This window comes from Schistocerca serialis, chromosome 7, assembly GCF_023864345.2.
Source record: "Schistocerca serialis cubense isolate TAMUIC-IGC-003099 chromosome 7, iqSchSeri2.2, whole genome shotgun sequence".
NCBI classification, from domain to species: domain Eukaryota; kingdom Metazoa; phylum Arthropoda; class Insecta; order Orthoptera; family Acrididae; genus Schistocerca; species Schistocerca serialis.
Genome location: NC_064644.1, coordinates 100,255,085 through 100,279,634, shown reverse-complemented (window position 1 = coordinate 100,279,634; position 24,550 = coordinate 100,255,085). Strand labels below are relative to the sequence as shown.

The following is a 24,550-nucleotide window of genomic DNA, read 5'->3' as shown; positions in this document are numbered from 1 at the left end:
AATAACATTATTGCCATAGTGGAATATGTATGTAACCTTAAGAATTAATAATATATCACCAAGAACATTACTCTGTGTGGATCCAACACTGCCAGTTTACTGTAAACAGCTGTTGAAAGATTTACCAGCAAAAAGTCACCACTGGGCAGCTGATTGCACTTACCAATATGTGCTGGGTAAATGGTGTCTCGCTATTATGTATATTTCATGGGTGTGTGTAAAATTTTGTTCCACCTCTTAAATTATATCTAATTGATCTCCAAAGTGTTCCAGTAAATTTTGTACAAAGGCATTAGATAAAAATTAACTTCTTTAACTCTGAACTAACAAGACTTGGCTTCTTTGTCTCTGGAGTTGAAAAAAAGTCTGAGCTGCTACCACCCCCCCCCCCCTCCCCTCCCCCTCTTCCCTCAAGTAGTAGAATATCTCTCACCTTTTCTTTTCTGGTTCCAATAATACTATCTAGTTACAGTCTTCCCTTAATGTTCTGATGAGTCAAAAAGTAAAGACAAAGAAGCATATTGTTTAGTGTCAGATCAGTGTCTTTGTATGTAATATTTGCCAATATTGAATGATACTTGGAAATCTCTTAGCATTTCATAAAATTGCCAGCATGATTGTAATGAATGTATGTTCTTTAACTAGTGTTTCTTGCAATAGGCGATAAATGCCAAAGGTGGCCGGTACCTGGAAGCCCAAGTACAAGGAAGTAAGATACAGGCGGAGGAAGGAACTCTTGTAATCTTAGCAGCTGGTGACAGATCTCTCTTTGATGAATGTCAGTCCTGTTTCAAAGCAATGGGCAAAAATTCTTTCTACCTTGGTGAGTATACTACTGGACTTGGTCTTCAGGCTTTGTATTATTTACTCCTTGAAATAAGAGAAAAGGTTTCATTCCAGTAGTGACTGGTAAAATTACTTAACTGGTACGATAAATGTTTTTTTTACATAGTTCCCTTTAATGGAAATGCATTTTCTGCAGTGTGTGGCCAGCTTTGTGATCCCCTCTTGAAAGAAAACTGATGGATCATGCCAACAGCAAATCACATATATACTGCTTAACTTCCATTTCAATGTTGGACTGTTTCCACCCAAATACCATCCATCGGGGGCGGGGGAATTGCGTATGTGCATGACATGTAATATAGTGTGGATTGTGAAAAGATTGTTAAATGCTATGATCATATTGTTTTCTGTAACGCCTAAGAACTACATTCTCATACCCCTCCTCCCCTGTCCGTGTTTCTACTTATTCGTCACTTGCATATCATAGCAGTGTTCGTTTTTTTATAGAACAATTTACGACCCTTTGACTCCCGTAGCGGTAGATCCCTGTATTTTCTGTTGTACGTACATTAATCCTTCTTCCATAGGTCATGAATTTGGCATTTCATAATGATGTGGAATGTGTCACTTTAAAATAAGTTTTCTTTACACAAAATAATTTAATGTAACATTTTTTTACTGCTTCATATCTAAGAATTCATATGTTGAGTAGGAGGAGTTGTCATTCAGAAATTCTTTTAATGTGCTTTTAAATGTTGGTAGGCTATCTGTCAGACTTTTAATACTATTTGGCAAATGACCAAAGATTTTTGTGGCAGCATAATTCACCCCTTTCTGTGCCAAAGTGAGGTTTAATCCAGAGTAGTGAAGATCATCCATTCTTCTAGTGTTGTAGCTATGTACTTCGCTGGTACTTTTGAATTGGGATGGGTTATTAATGACAAATTTCATAAGTGAATATATATATTGTGAAGGTACTGTGAATATCCTGAGTTCCTTAAATAAATGTCTGCAAAGTGATCATGGGTGGGCTCCATATATTATTCTGATTACACGTTTTTGTGCAATGAATACTTTCTCCCTTAATGACGGTTTGCCCCAAAATATAATGCCATATGAAAGCAGTGAATGAAAATAGGCATAGTAGGCTAATTTACTGAAACGTTTATCACCAAAATTTGCAATAACCCTAATAGCATAAGTAGCTGAACCTAACCGTTTCAGCAGATCATTGATTTGTTTCTTCCAATTCAATTTCTCAATGCTGCACACACCCAGAAATTTTAGTATTCTGCCTTAACTACAGACTTCTGTTCATTCTCTATATTTATCAATGGTGTTATGCCATTTACTGTACAGAATTGTATAAACTGTTTTTTCTCAAAATTTAGTGAGAGTCCATTTGCAGAGAACCGCTTAATAATTTTCTGAAAGACGTCATTTGCAATTTCCTCAGCTGCTGCTTGCTTGTTGGGTGTGATCACTATACTTGTATCATCAGCAAAAAGAACTAGCTTTGCATCTTGATGAGTGTCGAGTGGCAAGTCGTTAATATATTGTTAAGAATGGTAAGGGACCCAAGACAGCCTGTAGGACACTGTTGCAGGCTATCTGCACTGTTAATTTCAACCTTCTGCATTCTCCCAGTTATTCCGATGCTTCTTCTTTAGTCTTCTTCTTATTTCTTATTTATTCCGGCTTCTTAAGATCCCTTGTGAAGAGACACGATACAACATGTTCAGTAGTGATGTGGGACAAACAATGAAGTTACACAACAGTTAGTAACTTAACTTCTGAAACCCCCAGTTTATTGGCATTTCTGGAAATAAAATCACTGTCATACTCTCATGCGGTCATCAAATTTCATGCAACAGTTTGTATGTGTAATGGGACTTAATACGTCGCAAATCGTTCTAATGAATGAATTAATCTGCATTACAGTGTTGCTAAGCAACATGATCAACAAGGTGATATGTGTCCCAATTAAAACAGAACCTTGATATTTTGAATAAACTTTCAGTTCATTTTTGTCAAAATCAGCACTTGTCTCAAAATTAATTTCCAACTTCGTGCATTAAGTTCAAGCGTGTTTGCAACTATTGTACGCGATTCACTGGACAGCTCGATAATGCACTAGTGTGTAATGTATTTCAGATGAAGCGTGCAGGTTTGTTTTCCCTAATCGGCTAAATGACTCTTTTGTAATAACGTGAAGTGTCTATCTCACGTAAAGTCTAAATGAAACTGGATTTGTCTCCATTCGGGTCAAAATCACAAAATATAAAATTCACTGTGCAGGTCAGTGAACTGTACACATGCACTTTTTAGCACTCTAAGTGATAACTCGTCTCAGAGTAAAAGCCGCACATAAATTCACACTTTTTCATGCACACAAAATTCAAAACGCCTTTATATTAAACAGACAGATTTTGGCCTGCAATTACTAAATAACATTTTCCATTCTGAGTAAACTTCAAGGACTTGCATTTCATAATCAATAAAATTTTATCATCTGAAAGAAACTATTAGTTTGCTAAAACTGATTCAGATTACAGTCGAGTGGTGTGTAGACGATGACATCACGAATTGATACTTGCTTGGAATGAACGAAATACCTATACTGAAAAATACTGTCTGTTGAGTAATTTACTGACTTTTATAACAAATTTGCTACCCCTTGCAACACTACACATTGAAGTATGAATTAAACCATTTGTGCACTGTCCCACTCGTAGCACAATACTCCTTATCTAGAATAATTTCATGATTCACACGATCAAAAGCCTTGGAGAGATCACAAAATATACCAATGGGTGATGTTCGGTTATTCAATGCATTTTATATTTGAACAGTGAAAGCATATATAGCGTTTTCTATTGAAAAGCCTTTCTGAAAACCAAATTGACATTTTGTTTGTACTTTATTTTTACTAATATCTTATGCTACTCTTGAATATATTACTTTTTCAAGAAATTTGGATAAAGCTGTCAGAAGTGAGATTGGGTGGTAGTTGTTAGCATTAGATCTATCCCCTTTTTTATGCAATGGTTTAACAATAGCTTATTTCAGTCTGTCTGGAAAAATGCCCTGTTTCAGTAAGCTATTGCATATGTGGCTGAGAATCCTACTTATTTGTTGGAACAAGCTTTTAGTACTCTGATGGAAATGCCATTAATTCCATGTGAGCTTTTACTTTTGAGTGAATTTACTATTTTCCTAATTTCAGTAGGAGAGGTGGTTTGAATTTCAATTTTATCAAATTGCGTAGGTACTGCCTCTTCCATATACTGCATTGCATTTTCTAATGAATAGCTAGATCATATTTTCTCTACAACACTTAAAAATTGATTATTAAAAATGTTATCAACTTCTGATTTGTTGTGTACAAACTTTTCGTTGTGTTTGATAGAAATATGGTCTTCCTGTGCTCTCGGTTGCCCTGTTTCCCTTTTAACAATATTCCAACTTGTTTTAATTTCACTATCAGATGTTCTGATCTCAGACATAATGCACATACTTCTGGACTTTAATAACTTTTCTTAATACAGTGCAGTAGTTTTTATGATGTTTCACTGTTTCAGGATCATTACTCCTAGCTATTAGATAAATTTCTCTTTTTTGTTTACAAGATATTTTTAGCCCTTTAGTAAGCCATGGCTTTTTACATGGTTTCTTGCAATTATATTTCACTGTTTTCTAACCGTTTTAAAATATACTCACAAAGGTATCATGAAATAGGTTAAGTTTTAAATTAGCATCATGTTCCCTGTACACCTCACCCCTGTATAACTGTTGCAAGCTTTCCCTAAAATTTTGAATTGTTAAATCGTTAATTGAACGCACTGTTTTGGAGGATGGCTTTGCGTTACTGTATGGAACTAAGGGGTGTTCAAAAAGCCTCTCCGCAGTGCCATATGATTGTTAGCCCCGCATGCCGTATGATTGTTCGCCTGCCTGGCTTACTTCCCTTCAAGTGGACTCTCCCAACATTCCACTGTTTCGTTATCTCAGCCAGCGTCAGTAGTATCTTTGTTGTGTGTCATTACGTGTTGACGTGAACCTTTAAGTTTAGTTCCTTTGTTCGTTTGTTTCGTTTTTGTCACTGTTAAAATGCTAACCATTGAAGAATGTGTGTTTTTAGTCGAACAAGTGTTCAAAGCTGGTGGTAAATACGCAGTTTCAGTTCATCAAACATTTAATTCAGTTTTCCTGGAGACAACATTCCCACATCACGATACTGTGCGAGATTTTATTAATAAACTTTGAAGTACAGGTTCAGTGACGGATGTTCTGAGAAGTGGTCATCCTACCGTTTTGTCTGAGGATAAACTACTTGATATTTCCGATAAAATGTCCATGAGTCCGAACAAGTCAGTAAGTAAACTCGCCCAGGAAATCAATGTTAGTGTCGGAACGGCCCACACAGCTGTAAGGGAAAAAATTAGAACTTTTCTCATACAAAGTGACAGTTGTGCAAGAACTAAAAAATACTGATCATGGCTAGAGACTGCATTATTGTCAATTCCTCAAATTTTGTTCAACAAAATGGAAGGGATATTCTTAATGAAACATTTTTCACTGATGAAACGTGGTTTCATGTATCCAGGTACATGAACTCACAAAATTCTCGTATGTGGAGTACTGAAAATCCATTGTGTATTCATGAGGAACCACTTCATTCTGTGAAAATAGGAGTCTGGATTGCAATTTCTAGATGCCGGATTGTGGGTCCCATATTTTTCAGTGAAACAATAAATGCTCAATGATACTGCAGTGATATTCTGTACCCATTCTTGTATTAACTGAAATACCGAACAGTTATTTTCAGCAAGATGGTGCAACCGCACATACAGTTCGTGTTTCAATGTCACTGCTTGCTGATGTTTTTGGTGATTGCATAATTTCACAGGGACTGTGGCCTCCATGATCGCCTGACGTAACACCACCTGACTTTTTCTTCTGGGGTGCAAAGAAAGCAACTGTCTATAAAAACTGTCCAAAATCCACCGATAAACTGAAAACTGCAGTATCCACTTTCATTGCTTCTGTTACAGAAGAAATGTTACAGCTTGTGGTTGGAAACATGATTAGATTAAATTGAATTGTGTATTCAACAACAAGGCTGACACTTTCAACATTTAATGTGAAAATATGCAAGTAAAAATGAATATTCAATAAATGAATAACTTGAGTTTCACTGAGTTTCATTTCGGTATATTCACTGCAGCATACGGAACGTGCGGCTAACATACGGCACTGTGGAGAGACTTTTTGAACACCCCGTATGTCATATACTGTAACCAGCTGTGCATCATAATCAGACAGACAATTCTTAACAGGGAAAAGTTTTTATTTGATTAAATTTATCTTTGTCTATGAAAACATTATCTATCAGTGTGCTGCTTTCCTGTGACACCGGAGTAGGAAAATCAATAACTGATGTAAAATTGAAAGAACGAAGAAATTCTTCAAGGTCAAGGTCAAGCTTTCTGTCAGACTCTTTGCTCTGTCTGACCAATAGCACAACAAAGAGTCAAAGTTTATCAAAAATAGTTGAAAATTTCCCAATAGGGACCTGTACATGGCTACAGTTATAAAAGTGCCATTATTTAGTTTAAGCTCACATGCACGTACTTCTATAGGTTGCTCTATAAAAAAAATTTTAGTTTCCAAATTTTTCACACTAGGGCAGATTTTAACATATATGGCAGCTCCTCCTCTCTCCATTGTGTCTCTACTTATGTGTGCTGAAAGGTCATATCCACCTACATTTACCATTTCCATATCTGTGACCATATGATGATCAGACAGGCGTAGCACATCCATTCCACCCTCAGTTTCTAAATCTTCTAAACAAACAAGAAGCTCATCTACTTTGTTTTTTAATCCCCTGATATCTGATGCAATATACTAACATTATTTTTCACTGTGCTTTTATGTGACTCTTGTGACATACTAACATTATTTTTCACTGTATTTTTATGAGGGTCTTGTGACTCACTGTACTGTTATGAGAATCTTGTGATATTTTAACATCTCTAGTACCTGCCTGTCTGAACTTTGCATTAATCCTAATTTCAATCAATGTAGGATGATTGGACACTGATCTTAGCCTAAAAAAGTACTCCCATGAGTTTCAGTGCCCCCCACCCCACTCCTCTTAAAAATTTTGCTATCATCCCAGGCAGTCTACACTTCCCTTTCCTATTTAGATGCAGGCCATGTCTTGTAAAGTCCCACCTACCAATACCATCAACAGGAACCAAACCTATGCCTGACAAAGCAGCCACCCGAAGCAGCTGATCTAGCTCCATTTTGACCTTCCTGACAGAGCTGTTCAGTTGGGGCCAATCATACCGCATGAAAGCAGGAACCAAACCAACATGTGTATGGTTCGTTACAGATGCTATTTTTACCAGGTCACACTCAATATTGTACCACTGATTCCTATCAATACTGTTTCCCACTCCACCCACTACCACAACATGATCCTGCTTTGTAAAACCCTTGCACAATGATCCTACATCCTCTATCACTTGGCTAAGACATGCACTGTGCTTGAAAATACTTGTGACTTGGTACCTGTCACTTAACTTGTCCTGCAAGATCTGGCCCACACCTCTTCAATGGCTACTACCTAACAACAGAACTTTCCTCCTACTTTCAACTTTTTTTGCAACAGTTGGTTTCCTAGTGAAAATCTGTTGAGTGCTGACTACACTTACATCTACTTGAACCTCTTGCTTAGTTGACTGAAGTAACAAGGCAAAGCTATTGTTTGTGCCAATGATGAAACTGTCAGATACTGTTCTCTTTCTGTGGCCCCTGTCACCTGCTACCACTTCGCACCTGTCTTCACACTTCTCCCCCCTTAATCTCATCAGTTCCTCCATTTCAGGCTGAAGGGCTCTAATCTTCCCTTCCTGTTCTGCTATTTTCCTATCCCTTGAACATAATCTGCAATACCATGGAAGAGACCCATTTACTTCCGCAATTCCCATGCCACTACATTCACCCCAAAATAACCATCTGCCACAACAGGTGCACAGAACCCTAAAACTGACTTGTTACTCTGCTCACCGTTAGCACTTTCTGCTATCACCTCTCCTGCTCTAGCTGTTCCGTCTCAAAGGTCCCCACATTTGTTTTGTTGCATCAGCTTTAACTGAAAAAAGTGTCAGAGTACGACTGCTTTCATTGACCCAGGTTTTTTTAAGAATAGTGTGCTGCATAATTGCGGAAATAAATAAGGAGATGTAACATAGTAGAATGCTAAAATGCTGTTAATTGCAAGTACCAGAAAAAAGGGAAATAAATTGGAAATAAGATGACAGAAATCCAAATTTTATTAGATTTTGCGACAAATTATTCACATGTGACACAGTGGTTTTATCAGTCAAGTATTTCTTAAATCAGGGAAACAGTTCATTTATCTGAAGAACCATTTACTTGAAGAATAAATATTTTTGCATAGTTAAATAACAACCCCATAATAGCATAGTACTTATTATAGTGCGATGAAAATGAATTTTTGCAGACAAAAACTGATACCAAAAACCACATAATAAATGATTTAATAGCAGGTTTAATAATTATTATATTCTTGGAGATTTAGTCCATATATGCAACTAAATAAAAGAAACATACACACAAAATTCAAGCTTTCGCAACAAACTGTTGCCTCATCAGGAAAGAGGGAAGGAGAGGGGAAGACAAAAGGAAGTGGGTTTTAAAGGAGAGGGTAAGGAGTCATTCCAATCCCGGGAGCGGAAAGACTTACCTTAGGGGGAAAAAGGACAGGTATACACTCGCACACACGCACATATCCATCCACACATACAGACACAAGCAGACATATTTTCTCTATGACAGCTTTTCCAATCTACTAATGTCTTCTCTATTATATGCAATTATTCTGCAGCAAGAAAGTTCCTACAATGTTTAACCCAAAATTTTTATGAGATTTACATTGTTTCCAACAAACAGAGCTTCATTAAAAAAAAATCTGCAGTTAACTCTCTCTCTCTCTCTCTCTCTCTCTCTCTCTCTCTCTCTCTCTCTCTCTCTCTCTCACACACACACACACATTTTACCTGCAACTTTGCCTGCATATAAATGTCCCTCTTTCCTTTCTACCAGCCCACTTCTCTCTCTATCTTCCTATGTTCCTCTACACCACTCCCACCTCACCCCTCTCTGTCTGTACCCTCCTCCTCTCTGCAAAAACCCTGTTAGAACATATTCCAATGCTACTCACAGAACTATTTTTCAACCCCACCCTCATGCCTATGGATCATGGTGGCATTTACCCCCCACAGTACTTCTTTATAGATGATAAATAGTGTGTGTACCAAATTTGGATGAAATCTGTCCCATGCTTCAGGAATAGGTATGGAACATGAACATGTGTACATACGTACGTACACTTCATGAAATCCTCCCCACTCCACCAAGAGTGTCTTTCCGCTGTCCACCTAACCTTCGTAACCTCTTAGTTCATCCCTATGAAATTCCCAAACCACCTTCCCTACCCTCTGGCTCCTACCCTTGTAACCATCCCCGGTGTAAAACCTGTCCCATGCACCCTCCCACCACCACCTACTCCAGTCCTCTAACCCGGAAGGTGTACACGATCAAAGGCAGGGCCACGTGTGAAAGCACCCACGTGATTTACCAACTGACCTGCCTATACTGTGAAGCTTTCTATGTGGGAATGACCAGCAACAAACTGGCCATTCACATGAATGGACACAGGCAGACAGTGTTTGTTGGTAATGAGGATCACCCTGTGGCTAAACATGCCTTGGTGCACAGCCAGCACATCTTGGCACAGTGTTACACCGTCCGGGTTATCTGGATACTTCCCACTAACACCAACGTGTCAGAACTCCGGAGATGGGAACTTGCCCTTCAGTATATCCTCTCTTCTCGTTATCCGCCAGGCCTCAACCTCTGCTAATTTCAAGTTGCCACCGCTCATACCTCACCTGTCTTTCAACAACATCTTTGCCTCTGTACTTCCCCCTCGACTGACATCTCTGCCCAAACTCTTTGCCTTTTAATATGTCTGCTTGTGACTGTGTATGTGCGGATGGATGTGTGTGTGTGTGTGTTTGTTTGTTTGTTTGTTTGTTTGTGTGTGTGTGTGTGTGTGTGTGTGTGTGTGTGTGTGTGTGTCTATCAACATACCAATGCTTTCATTTGGTAAGTTACATCATCTTTGTTTTTTTATATATAATACAGGGAAACATTCCACGTGGGAAAAATATATCTAAAAACAAACATTCTGTAACTTACCAAACGAAAGCGTTGGTACGTTGATAGACACAATAACACACACACACACACACACACACACACACACACACACACACAGCCATTTTTGACATTTACTATCTGGAAAGGCATTTGGGGAATGGGGGTTGGAAAACCATGTAGCTACCATTTTGGGGTAGCGGGCAGGGATGGGTGAAGCTGCAGTAGCAGAAAATGAAAAAATTCGCATCCACAAACACAAGTAATTCATACCAGTCAGTCATAACAACCAATATTCTGCATTTCAGAGGAAATCATTAATAATATTTCACTATAAAAGTGCCAGTGGTAACTGAAATGTCCACATAATACAACTAATTTCACTATGTCCCTGGTCAGAGGCACAGTTCCATATTTTCTACCAATTAAGTTGTATCAGCCTGTCACCATTATAGATATTCTGTAGTTTAAATGTGCTCTTAAACTTCCACGTAATACTGCGAACAATAGCAGCATGTGGTCCACTCCATAATAAAGTTATTTTTGAATGGCATGTGTAAGTTGAGACTTAACAAGAAGAAGAAGTCCTTTATGTTAATGCAAAGTCATAGGGGAACTAAAACTGCATGCAATAATTATGTTGCGTGTTTTTATTCAGGTGAAGTTGGAAATGCTTCGAAGATGAATCTTGTTCTTCAGCTGATGACCGGTGTAACATTGGCTGGCTTAGCTGAAGGCATGGCTCTTGCTGATCGGGCCGGGCTCCAGCAGAAAGATGTGCTTGAAGTATTAGAACTTACTTCCTTGGCGTGTCCAACCCTAGTTGACAAGGGTCGAGGTAATTAAAACAAATTTTATATTAAAAAATTAATACTTCTCTCATTTGTATCTTTTTAACATGACATCATTTTCATAGCAACAAAAGGAAATATTTTTCTACAAATTAGATTTTTTACACCATCATATATAATTAGACAAGTTATAATTTTTTTGTTAACATTCTCAGAGAACATATTAAAAATAATAAAAACTATAGAATTATGTATTGGCTTTTAGTATCCTCTTTACTTTTCAAATGGCAAAGAAAATTCTCTCAGAGGGTAACTCAGTACAAATAGGCAGAGAAACTTTGGGTGTAGATTGTGCTCATAATCATGAACAGAAGTAGTCTGGAGGAGCAGAGGACAACACGTAAAATGTATAACATAAAGAAATGCAGATTGCCACAGAATGAAAGGCAATTGTATGAAGCACCAGAATCGCATTAGTTAGTATCTAAGATTAAAGTGATATCTGTTGGTAGGATATATACTGTATAGTGGATGGACAAAAATTAATAGGTTTTAGTTTGTGCTTCTAATTTCGACATTGCAGGATTACCAATTGTACTACAATGTTAGGACTTGTTTGTGATTTTTTGCATTGATATCAACCAGTTGTGTCATAGAAAGAAGATGGGTTGTTAAATGTGATATCAGAATACATGTTTCTGAAAATTATGTGAATTGAAAATTGGAGTGACAATCTTGTAACTTTTAATCTTGTTGTTTCATAGTGATAGAAGAGATGGAGATGACAGGTGCTAAAAATCTTATTGACGGAGAATAAAAACTATTTCTGTGCCTGAGATATAATGGAGAGTGAAGTCCAGTTTCCTCACTTTTGACTTACGATCCTGTCTGTAGTATCACTGCTTCATTTGTGCAACAATGATGGTAGTCCCGCTTCTCCTATTTAACTGATTTAGGCAGTGGTAAAAGGGCGCATATCCATCTAACATTGTCTATATCAGCAATGGACTGGAGCAGGGCTGTCACCATTCTTCGGCAAATGAAGCAGTAGTAATACAGGTATAATCTAAAGTCAAAACTGAGGGAATTAGATCTGCAATACTTATACTTCTCAAGTACAGATTTATTCCTTGTTTTTGTTACTGTTGTTGTCCTTGGGGTTATTAATGTCAGAATAGCTGTATTTATTATGTTTTATTAAGTGCAATCATTTCAAAACACGAAAGGCTTCATCCTCTGGTTTGCAAATTGATGATTGGTGTGTTACACATCAGGTCATCATCATACAACACCTATACACCTATACATCACACAGTATGATATACAGTATCGTATATTGTGAGGTACCTAGAAGCTGTCTCATGACGACCTGATACCTTTCCAAGTGTGTAATACATAGAACAACATGCTATGTACCCAAGGAAAAAATCTTGTACTTTGAAAGGGATTGTAGTTAATGAAAATAGCGATTAATACATTTGGTTGAACATAAAGAATAGTAATTACAGGGAATAAATAGTCCTTAGCTGTTGCAGTTTATTAATGAAAAAGCAAAAGACAAGTCTTTCCTGGTGGTGGTGTTGGAATAGCAATGATGATACAAACACAGCCAACTTGGGCTTTGATAAAGAATGTGCAGATGTACAATTTTTATATGCAGATCGTACAGCACAATAAATAAAAATTTTATGAAATATGCTGGAAATTCTTGCATGGAATACAAATAATGGAAGGATTAAGGGTAGCAACTCACAGTCTAGTTCATGTCAACAGGCTCAAAAGGAGATTGAAATTATTGTTAAACTTATGGACAGTGTCCATAGTCAAAGTTAACTGGTAAAAACACTTTGTGGGTATAGTGACAACAGTGTTATATGTTTGTTTCAATTCTGGGTTTTGTGTGTTGTGAGGGAGCTTTGGTGGTTTTGGTGTATGGAAGAGGTGGCAAGAGAAAGTCTGTGTGTTGTGGGGGGTTGATGGGAGGTTTATTATAGCAGGATAGTCCTGTTGTGCTGTGGTAATGAAAGACAGGAGTAGGATAACAGGAAGTTAGATAACTCTTGGAAACGGTATGTGGAGTGCTTTTCCAGTTGTTGATGACAAAGATTTTCAGTTTGGAAGTTGTATTGTGGGCAGTTAGGAAAACATAATAAGAGTGTCTTACAGAGAGGCTAAGGTAGTTCAGGGATGCCTGTGTCATGGGAATTTGTTCTTATAGTGCTAGTTTTATGGGGGGATGGGCCTCAGATGAACCAGAGAACTGGGAGGTTGTTGTTGGAAGGAGGGGTGACATCTGCGGAAGGGGTTACTTGCGACAGTAGCATCAGCACCAGCACCTGGAGGTGAGGGGTGGGAGGTGAGATTTCATGTGTTAGGCAACATTTCAGGAAAGAGGCAAGAGACTTTGTTACAACTATGAATAGGTATGCTTCTCTGAACTGATGGATAAAGCAAAAAATTAATACCAATGGAATGTAGTTATAAGGTGAGAGAAAAAATGTGGGTAAATGCTGTGTGGAAAAACAGATAATCATTGGAGGTAAATGTGAAATTAAAAAAAAAAAAAAAATATGGTGCAGACATGGGAAATGGACAAATAAAGGTGGTGACAGTAAAAAAGACCTGTGGACAATCTCCCCCCCCCCCCCCCCCACACACACACACACACACACACACACACACGTGCGAGGGGGGGGGGGGAGGAAGGAAGGAAGGATTGTTTATATTGTTTATTATGCTTCCTTGGATAACTTGAGAACTGTGGCTTCTAGCAAAAATGTTTCCCAGTGCAAAATTAAACAACATTATATTTTCTACAAATAAGGTGCTATTCATGTTTTACTAGGACTAACACATTTCGTGTTACAGGGGATGACAAAAATCACAGATTATTAAAAATAGTGTTTTAATGGTATGAAAGTACTGTGTACTGTTAAATGAAGAGCCTACTCACACTTCCTACAGTGATTACCGACTCTACCTACACCACTACATCACAAGAAGTGACTACAAGGTGTTCCACAAAGTTATACCAGCCCTGTGCAGGTCTTACAAATCAATGGTGATGCAATGTGCAGACATATTTGGGGGACTGCATTAAAACTACATGAAATACATATAAGATTTGCTAATGAAATACAAATAAGATTACTAATAATACTGACAGAAGAAAAGATGAGGACAAGATCTCTGCCCACTGTTCTACACTGCTAGAGGGCAAATTGATCCTTAGTCATCCATTACAGCAGATGCAGCATTCCTCTAGGAAGAGCAACTTCCCTGCAACAAACACTGCTCTCTTTTCATTTTGTAGACAGCATATGCCTCACCAGTGTTTCCTGTCCAATTCTGTTATGGAAGTAGACAAAATAACTCCACTGAGCTCATTTTTATATAGTGCTATTGTTTTCAGTTTATTAAATGCGTTAGTTCTTTGCAGTTGTTACATGAGCTTTTATATAAAATGCTTTCCTATAAACCATGGCTGAGAAGTGTACAATATGTAGTTGCGATATTTTAAGTGACCTTTGTAGTGTTGGTGGAAAGAATTGGTAAATGTGGCACTTTGCTGCTATCTCTGCCGTTGACAGCATATTGTAAGGCCATGTTACTTTGTTGTAGTCACTTGGTGGTGAATTAAGCTTTTTAGTTGCTTCTTGTGATGTAGTGGTGTAGATAGTGTGGGGAATTGCCTGCTTGCTCTTTGGTTTGCAAACCTATGAAGGAGGAAAGTGCAAGACTGCAATAGAGCGACCTACCTTACCTTGTGCTATTCCTCCCCATACAAAATATTGTAGTTTAATCAGTTATTTTATGTTTCAAAATTTTGAGAAACAAATGTTTTTGATGAATTCATCTATCAGATTTTGTAAATGTTTTAATTTTTTCAGTTAAACTTAAACCCAAAATTTAAGTCTTATTAATGAAGTCACTTTCCACAATGAATGTTATACGCAATATTTTCAGGTTCAGGACCTTACTTCCAAATCAGTTTTTCTTTAGAGTGTATGTCTTAAGTAAATGTAAACAGACTAGGACAAAATTTGCAGTTTTTAAATTTTTTGCTGTGGTCATAAAGTACCTATAGCTGGGTAATACACATTATAAAAAAGTGTAGATACTGCTAAGAGTGTTCTAAAAGATGTTTTCACCTTCTTGACTATACTTACAAATCAGTACCTCTTTAAAGCTGTTGTTTATATAAGCCATCAACAGTTAATGATTTTTTAAGGGGGATATAAAGTACTCACCTTTTGTAATGTGCACTGTGGAAAATTTGTTGCTATTGCTAGGATTAATATGGTCCTACTGCACTTAGATGTGATACTAGCATTTAATACGAGGGTAAGTCAATTATTATCTGCAAAGTAGTTATAAAATTTTATTGTAATCAAATAGGAAACTTACAAGAACGTCAGTTTTTGACATAGTCTCTTTGCGTTTCAACGCACTTAGTCCATCGTTGTACAAGCTTCCTGACGCCCTCATAAAAAAAGGTTCTCGGTTGAGCTGCGAGCCAGGAATGCACCGCTTCTTTCACTGCTTCGTCTGAGGCAAATCAATGGCCCCTTAATGCCTGTTTGAGTGGACCAAACAAGTGATAGTCAGAAGGGGCAAGATCATGGAGGATGATCCAGTACTTCAAATTTTAGTTTCTGTAGCATTTCAGCATTTGAGCAGCAGTATGCAGTCAGGCATTGTCGTGCAACAACACCATACCTTTTGACAGCAATCCTCAACATTTGCTTTGAATTGCAGGCTTTAGCCTGGCACTAAGCATCTCACTGTAATGTACACTGTTTATTGTTGTGCGCCTTTCCCGATAATGTTCCATTACTGAACTTTGTGCATCCCAAAAAACTGTAAGCATCACTTTTCCTGCGGACGGTTGGGTCGTGAACTTTTTCTTGCACGCCGAATTTGGATGTTTCCATTCCATACTCTGCTGTTTACTCTCAGGCTCGTAATGATGGATACATGTTTCGTCACCAGTAATGATCCTGCCTAATAAGTTGTCCCCTTCATTACCATAGGGATCCAAATGTTTTTGCAGATGTCTAAACGTGTTTGTTTATGCAACTGCGTGAGTTGTTTGGGGACCCATCTTGCACAAACTTTATGAAACCCAAGTCTGTTGTGGATGATTTTGTAGGCAGAACCACAACTAATTTGCAGACGATGTGCCACTTCGTCAATAGTTAATCGTCTGTCTAAGAGAATCATATCATGTGAACGCTCAGTGGTTTCTTCATTTGTGGCAGTAAACGGTCGTCTGGCTCCTTCATCGTGCATAACACTTGTGTGACCATTTCGGAATTTTTCAATCCATTCGTAGACATTCCATTGTGGCAAAACACTATTCCTGTACTGTACCAAAAGTCTTCGATGAATTTCGACCCCTGATACACCTTCCAACCACAAAAATGGATCACTGAATGTTGCTCTTCTTTGGTGCAAATAGACAGCAGAGCAGCCATGATTAACAACAGGACAGCGATAAAGAAACTAACCTAGTAGCTTGAAAATTGCAAGGATGTAACAGCAAAAAAACAAAGCATGCCTCGTCAACGTAAGATGACAGTACTACCAAAATAAACAGTAATTCACTAAATTGCAGATAATAATTGACTTATCCTCCTAATTGTTCTTAACCCAATTTATTTAACAGTAAATGGTAATTTTGTACCATTAACACACACATTTTTTAATCATATGTGATTTTTCCATCACCTACAACATAAGAAGTATTGGTCTTAAAAGGAAGAATGAATAGGGTCTCTTTTAATAGGAAATTTACTGTAGTTTAATTTACTACTGGGAGCCTTTTTTGCACAAAGCCATAGTTTTTGAGTTATTGAAGGAATAAAAAATTATAAAAAAAAACTTTCTTGGTCTTCATTTACAGGGTATTTTCGCAAAATACTTCCAATTGGACATTCATGGGGGTCGGGCATGTCCTTAAACTTTCTAAAATGTTTCTGGACTACCTCGTCAAACACTGTTGGTGTATGATGCTGATCTGTTACTGCTTTGCTTACAAGTACTTCATCACTAAAAATATTCTTCATGTCTGGATCGACAAAAATTCCTAGTTTCAGTTTTGCTTCTGATAATGCACAAAGTTTTCACAAATCCATTTAAAACACCCACTTTCTTTAGACAAGCCATCTGATATTGTTTCATTAACCCCCTACCTTAATCTGAAGTGACTGTGTGAGAACTTCCTTTAGAACAACTGAACATTGCTGAACTACATTTTTGCATTCATGCATTTTTTAATCCAGTCCTTGCTTCTGTCAGAGCTGTCACATTCACATAAAAGTTTTAGATATTTTGTTAACATTGCTTTTGTCCAGAAAATATGGAAATAATGATTTATCAATAATCATTGTGCTTCAGTTGTGTGAGAATAGAAATTCTTATAGCATTCTCTCAGTAGCATGGGAAGCTCTACAAATAGTTATGCAAATGATCTCTCTCTCTCTCTCTCTCTCTCTCTCTCTCTCTCTCTCTCTTCTCTCTCTCTGTGCCACAAAGGAGTAGTTCCATTGTCAATATTTTTTTCCTCTTAACTTAGAGTGTAATGATTATGATAAATCCTGAGATGTAAGTCTCTGACTGTAGATTTCAATTTGGCTTTTGTGAATATCCCAGGCTCTTGCAGTGTCTTGAAAGTCCTCACGAGAATCAAAGCTAGTCTTCTCAAGAGGATCTGTAAATGCTTTTGATCTCACTTTTATACCAAAATATGCATAATTCACTTTCTTCATAGATGTCGCTGTTTCTTGGAAATGAAGCCTCAGATATGCAACAAAAGTTATCAGGCAAAGGCAGATTCAGCAATCGGTTGCAACAAATAAAAAGTAATGTTATAGTTTTCATTATATAGCCACGTCTTGTGATTTCTTTTTAGTAATATCAGCAGAGTAAATGAAGAAAAATGTGAACCAACTTCTAACACTGATCGATAATATGTTGTAAAAATTCAAAAGCATGAGATCCAATGATGACAGTGTAGCTCTGTCAAAATCGGTCATCCAATAAAACGCTTTTTTAGCGATCTTGGCTTGTGAAGTTTTCGTCAGTTACCGTACACTGCATATTGCCCCCAGAGTGAACAAGTCAGAAATGGATATTATCATTTTCATAAGTTTATCCACTACAGGCCTGTATTATACATAAAATTGGTGCAAAAAGGTGCAGTGAGAAAGAAAGCTGGGTTGTTCATAACAACTTGTGAATTAGTTCATAATGTGTTAACATTACTCTGGGTATGGGGCCAGTGAAAGTGTACTAAAGAAATCACTGGTCTGAAAAATTTGCTTTACCCAGAGATAAGTGATGGAGTTTGTGTATACATATTTCCCAAACACACAAAAAAAACAAGGTTTGGATTTGAAGACATCTGAAATAAGAGTCAGATGTTATACATGAACTTTATCAGAAATAATGTTTTCGAATAAGAGATCACTCTACTTACTAATTGAGGGACTGCATTGTATGAACATCATGTAGTATTTATTGTGTATGCTTTGTGTTGGTGGAAACTATCATTTGCAATTTTATAAAATTCTTACAGAAGTTAAGTCTAAGATTTTTACTGTTCGTGTCTTAACATTGTAGTAACTTGTTGAAGGCTGATGTGTAAGAGACCTGTTTCTGTATAGTTATTGCATTTGTGTGAATAGGTGAAGTGAGCCAGTTACTGATTTCTTAAATAACTTTCATTTTCAGCCATTATAGATGGTTCTTTCCCTACGCATTTACCTCTGGAACATATGCAGAAGGACCTAAAACTTTCTCTAATCATGGGTGACCAGTTGGAGCAACCGCTGCCGCTGACTGCATCAACCAATGAACTTTTCAAGCACGCGAAAAGGCTTGGATATGGTTCACATGATGCATCTGCAGTCTACATCCGTGCACGATTTTGAAAATTTGTTAAATAGATGACTGCTGTTTTATACAATGGTTTCTTCAGGGTCGTGGAAAGAGGCTCTATATACTTTTACAAATAGTGTTGAATTATGACATATTCCACATGATCATGACAGTGCTGCAGCCCATTTATCACTGAATAGTATTGACCAGAAATATTTTTTGAAGTGGTTACATAAATGAACTGACACTTTGAAATCTGTGTAATTACTGTAACCCGATTTGTTTTATCAGTGATGAATTTTTGTCAGGCTGCTTTAATACTGGTAATTTGATACCAAACAATTCTACTGCCACCTTTGGTGGATGAAGGAAAAATTATCTTGAAAAAATAGTTTTATTTTTTAGTAATGCAAGAGTGCAATTATGAAACAGAGACTTCTGTGCTTTAAATATGACTTTCGAGAGAGCTGATATCATTCACAGAATAATGTATAGAATCTTGTATGGATACATTTCACAAATAAATTTTTATTAAAATAACAGAGAAGGTGCATTGTTGTGACTTTTTATTTTTCCACATATTCTGTCTTGAGAGAATTTTAACTTATATGAAGAGATTCATGACTGAAAACAGCTTTCACAATATTTTGTTACATTTTCCAAAATTGCAGTATTTTGTGATTTGAAACAAACAGATGTACTTACAGATGTACATAATACTTGTACATAATACTTGTACATCCTGTTAGAAAAATCTTGATCTTTCATTTGGTAAGAACAAGTATGTCCAATAAGTTTTTCTGTCTGGCACACAAAGATAAGTTTGCTTAACATCCCTCCCCTTACAAAAATACTGCATAACTTTCTTATATGTGATAAATGTGTGTACTTCAGCCTTCCATGCTGTTATTGCATGTTAAACAGAATTTTTCATGAATATACTTGAATACGTACTACATTTGTCTCTTTGGTGTAATGTATAATGGATTTGAAGGATCAAGTTGAATCATTATTGTGCTGCTCACACTTATTGTGCATTTATATTTTATTTCTGTCAAGTTAGACATAAAATTTAAGTAAAATAAGGAACAATTAAGTTATTTGTGCAACTAGTTTATGTTACTGAAACTTTTGTTCAGAGGAGTCAAAATACAAGCAACTTGTAGATAAAAAGTATTTAAAAATTACTGTCTGAAGTAATAATACTATGAGCTATTTCGTAACCACTGTTTCAAGTTTTTCTGTAACCTGTGCATAGACTGCTCTTTTGTATTTTGTACCTCAATTGAAGAATTATTATGGTGGGGGGAAGGGCAGCTTTATTAATTTTGCCATCCATTCTTTGTTGCATATGAAACTGTAGGTTGATTTTTTTCCTTTCTTCTTATTGTTACTTAACAGACAGTAAAAACCCGAAGATATCATGTTTTGGTTCTCATTTGTGATGTTAGAAAGGCAGACTCTTTCATTATATCGCACACAGCTGCTTATCCTGTAAACAAATGTGTACAAGTGTCTTAAACTGAAATAATGGCTTGAGGAACTACTACATTTTGATTTTAGAGAAGTAATAGAAAATGACATTTTTATGCACAGTTGGCTGTAGTTCATTTAGCTAACACCTCTACAACCATTGCCTGCAGCACATAACTAGGACTCAAAGATATCCAGCCCATAATGCAGTCTTCATACATCTAAAAGTATGGTTCTTATGGAAATTACACATTTTTGGGTAATCAGATGAAAAAGCCAGTGTGCTAAGTGGATTTTAGATGATCTTTGGCACATGCAATGTGGGTTGACAGTATTTAAAAACCTGTCTTCAGGCAGTGATCTGTGAATGTTTAAAGCATTTGGATTTTCTTTCATACACTTGCTGTAAATGACGGCAAAAGTAATTCTAATCTGCCATTTTTGTGAAGTGTGCAATTAACTAACAGACTACAACTCGAAGGTGAACTTGATGGGAAGAGAGCAATACACAACAGAGACGAAAGTTTCAAGTGGTTCTTTATGGAAGTTGTTGAATAATTAGATGGACAAAGATATATAGTGAAGGCAACACCTAATGCGGGGAATGGAAATTTTCGTATGTGTTAGTTGGCAACCATGTGAAGAGTGTGTGTCTTTTTTTTTTATTAATTTATATGTAAACATAACATCTAAGATCCTGTGATGTGTGTCCATTCAGAGAAAATACTTTTGAAGATGAAGATGAGCATTGTGTGATCTGTGTACAATTGGCAAAAATAATCTCTGTGACGAAGAAACGGTATGGTAGTAATTGCATGAATGAGACAAGTTTCAAATGTGGTTGGAAAAAGCTTAAAATTAACTGCAAAAGCATGTGTGAAAAGTCCTGCTGGTGGTGAGGAGTAGCAATATCAATATTGGCATTTCAGAATGATATTGATTCACTTATCTGAGAAGACTGACTACTTGGAACTAAAAAATTTGCTGAAAATTTCAATAACATGTTGGTGAAAACAAATTGGACTACTGTAAGACTTGTGCAAGGTGGGCTCCTACGGTACTGACCATTCCTCTCAAAGAAAAGAGTGTTGACATCTACACCAGGCTCAAAAATCACTTCGGTAGTGAAGTTGTTACATTTTTGGACAGGTTTTTAACCGGTTATGAAACTTTGACTGAAGATGGAAGGCACCAAGAGGGGGCACTTGCCTCCCCCCTGGAGTACAGAGTTTTCATTCATAACAGAATTCTCACACACTTGTAATTTTCATGATTCTGCAAAATATCTTGTTTAGGCAACTGTAGCGTTATGTGGCTGATCACAGTAAAATAATAAGGTGGAGCATGAAAAACCGGCCCCGAGTACAGACTGCTCGCCAATTACACACGATTTGTTGACCGCTACGAGCAGAATAGATGTAATAATTAGGCAGTGAAGAAATAACAAATAAGCTAATGCAAACACCTTCGAAACAATAGGTGACAATTGGTAAGTGACAATGAGCTGTCTAGTACTCTGGGCCGATTTTTCGTGCACCACCCTGTACCTCTGAAATAATATTGTAGGAGTTATCATATTCTCTTTCCAAAATGTGGCACCATACACTCAATTATGAAGCGCAGGCTTCATCCGGTTGTAAGTCAGTCTGCCTTCCATAACAATGAACATGCTCTTTTACCTTGGATAAAAAAAAAAGACAGAAAATGGCCGCTTGTGTGTGCTGTGTCGACGTCCTTTACATGTGTAATAACAAAAAATCTTGCCTTTTTACAAATATTTCTTGTGCTGTTTATCGGAATAGTGAAGTAAGCTGACACGTCGTTTTGTTACCTGAAAAGATGTGTGTATCACATACCATTTAATTTTTATGTAGTTTATGTAATTATAAAATATGTTTTAATTACGGGTTGTGGATGCTGAATAGAATACAGAAGCTCAGAGTTCAAAACAGGTTTGAAACAGATCTAGAATGGGCGTGCGAAGTGAACGAAATGAACAACAACTCTATACTGAACTAACTATGAGTAATCGGCAGTGGAACTGCGACAAGTGGCCACGTGAAGAAGGACGAGTCCAGCCGAGCGAGACAGAGACCGAGACAAATGGGAATGGGACCGAGGCTGGAACGAGACCGGCCGATGTGCCGTTCGGGAATGAGTCCAACCGTTTCCCGTTCCCGGGAACTATAAGTAGAAAGCCGCTACCGAGACCGAGTCAGACAAGAATGGGACCGAGGCTGGAATGAGACTGGCTGATGTGCCATTGCGGGATCCAGACTGACCATTTCCCATTCCTGGGAACTATAATTAGAAAGCCATGACCGAAGTGAACTATGAAAGACCGTTCCTTACAATTCGTTCCTCGCTCATTCCGTTCATCTTGATGAACTGTTCATTTGGACCAGTTAGTTCATGAATGACTCATCTCTAGTCAGCATCATGTCATCTGTATATTTTTTGTTTTTCGGAATAGATATGTAACTTCTTCTCTCTTCTGTATCCCGCTCATCACTATCTTATGCTAAATATATATATAGGTAATACCATATCAATTCAACATAGAAAAGTAAAATTTTCAGTGAGACCACCTCAAATTTCTTTCAGGTTTGGTGCATCGAATGGTTTGCATAAGAGATGGAGAATTACCAATTTGCAGAGGCATATGACGACTGTGGAGAACGATACAGGTCTGAAAAAGTTAGGAAGTTGTGTGAAATTTACAGGTATATCAGAAAACGCAAATTACGGAGATATCCACATTTATGCAAGATGCTTGTCTGTACATCATAAGTTTATAAGTAATATGCAACCCACCAGTGACTATCATACATGTTGTTCTTGTGGTCTTGGTCATGGTCTTCAGTCCACAGACTGGTTTGATGCAGCTGTCCACACTACTGTATCCTGTACAAGCCTCTTCATCTCCAAGTAACTACTGCAATCTACATCTTTCTGAATCTGCTTACTATATTCATCTCTTGGACTCTCTCTATGATTTTTACCCCCGTCACTTCCCTCCAGTACTAAATTGGTTGGTGATGCCTTGATGCCTCAGAATGTGTCTCACCAACCAATCAACCTTTTTTTTTCTGGTTGTGCTACAAATTTCTCCTCCCCCCAATTCTGTTCAGTACCTCCTCGTTAGTTACATGATCTACCCATCTAATCTTGAGCATTCTTCTGTAGCACCACATTTCAGAAGCTTCTATTCTCTTCTTGTCTAAACCGTTTATCGTCCATGTGTTACTTCCAAACATGGCTACAGAAAGGACTTCCTGCCACTTAAATCTATGCACGATGTTAACAAATTTCTCTTCTCCAGAAACGCTTTTCTTGCCATTGCCAGTATACATTTTATATCCTCTGTGCTTCGATCGTCATCAGTTATTTTGCTTCCCAAGTAGCAAAACCCATCTCCTGCTTTAAGTGGTCATTTCCTGGTCTAATTCCCTAAGCATCACCTGATTTAATTCGACAGCTTTCCATTATCCTCATTTTGATTTTGTTGATGTTCATCTTATATCCTCCCTTCAATATACTGTCCATTCCACTCTACTGCTTATCCAAGTTCTTTGCTGTCTCTGACAGAATTACAGTGTCATCAGCAAACCTCAAAGTTATTATTTCTTCTCCCTCGACCTTAATTCCTACTTCCAATTTTTATTTTGTTCCCTCTACTACTTGCTCAATATACAGATTGAATAACATTGGGGGTAGGCTACAACTCTGTCTCACTCCCTTCTCAACCACTGCTTCCCTTTCGTACATCTCGACTCTTATAACTGCCATCTGGTTAAATATCCTTTTGCTCCCTGTATTTTATCCCTGATATGTTTAGAATCTGAAAGAGAGTATTCCAGTCAACATTGTCAAAAGCTTTCTCTAAGTCTACAAATGCCATAAATGTAGGCTTTCCTTTCCTTGACCTATCTTGTATGAGAAGTCATAGGGTCAGTATTGCCCTGTGCGTTCCTAAATTTCTCCAGAATCCAAACTGTTCTTCCCCATGGTTGGCTTCTACCAGTTTTTCCGTTCTTCTGTAAAGGATTCTTGTCATTATTTTACAACCGTGACTTATTAAACTGATAGTTCAGTAATGTTCACATCTGGCAGCACCTGCTTTCTTTGGAAGTGGAATTATTATATTGTTCATGAAGTCTAAGTGTATTTCTCCTGTCTCATATGTCTTGCTCACCAGATGGAAGAGTTTTGTCATGGTTGGTGCTCCCAAGGTTATCAGTAGCTGTAACAGAATATTGTCTGTTCCCGGAGCCTTGTTTTGACTTAGGTCTCTCAGTGCTCTGTCAAATTCTTCTCGCAGAATCATATCTCCCATCTCATCTTCATCTACATCCTCTTCCATT

The 24,550-nt window shown here is 37.4% G+C and overlaps 1 protein-coding gene across 1 annotated transcript in view; it reads left to right on the top strand.

Moving 5' to 3' along the window:
* The window catches only part of LOC126412798 (putative oxidoreductase GLYR1 homolog), a 262,238-nt gene extending 242,978 nt beyond the window's left edge, over positions 1–19,260 (top strand). Inside the window, exons 10-12 of the mRNA XM_050082577.1 lie at positions 661–823; positions 10,700–10,879; positions 18,567–19,260. Of these exons, the coding sequence (XP_049938534.1) occupies positions 661–823; positions 10,700–10,879; positions 18,567–18,766 (543 nt within the window). The 3' untranslated portion in view covers positions 18,767–19,260. The remainder of the gene's footprint in view (positions 1–660; positions 824–10,699; positions 10,880–18,566) is intronic.
* Positions 19,261–24,550: the final 5,290 nt, after the last annotated feature.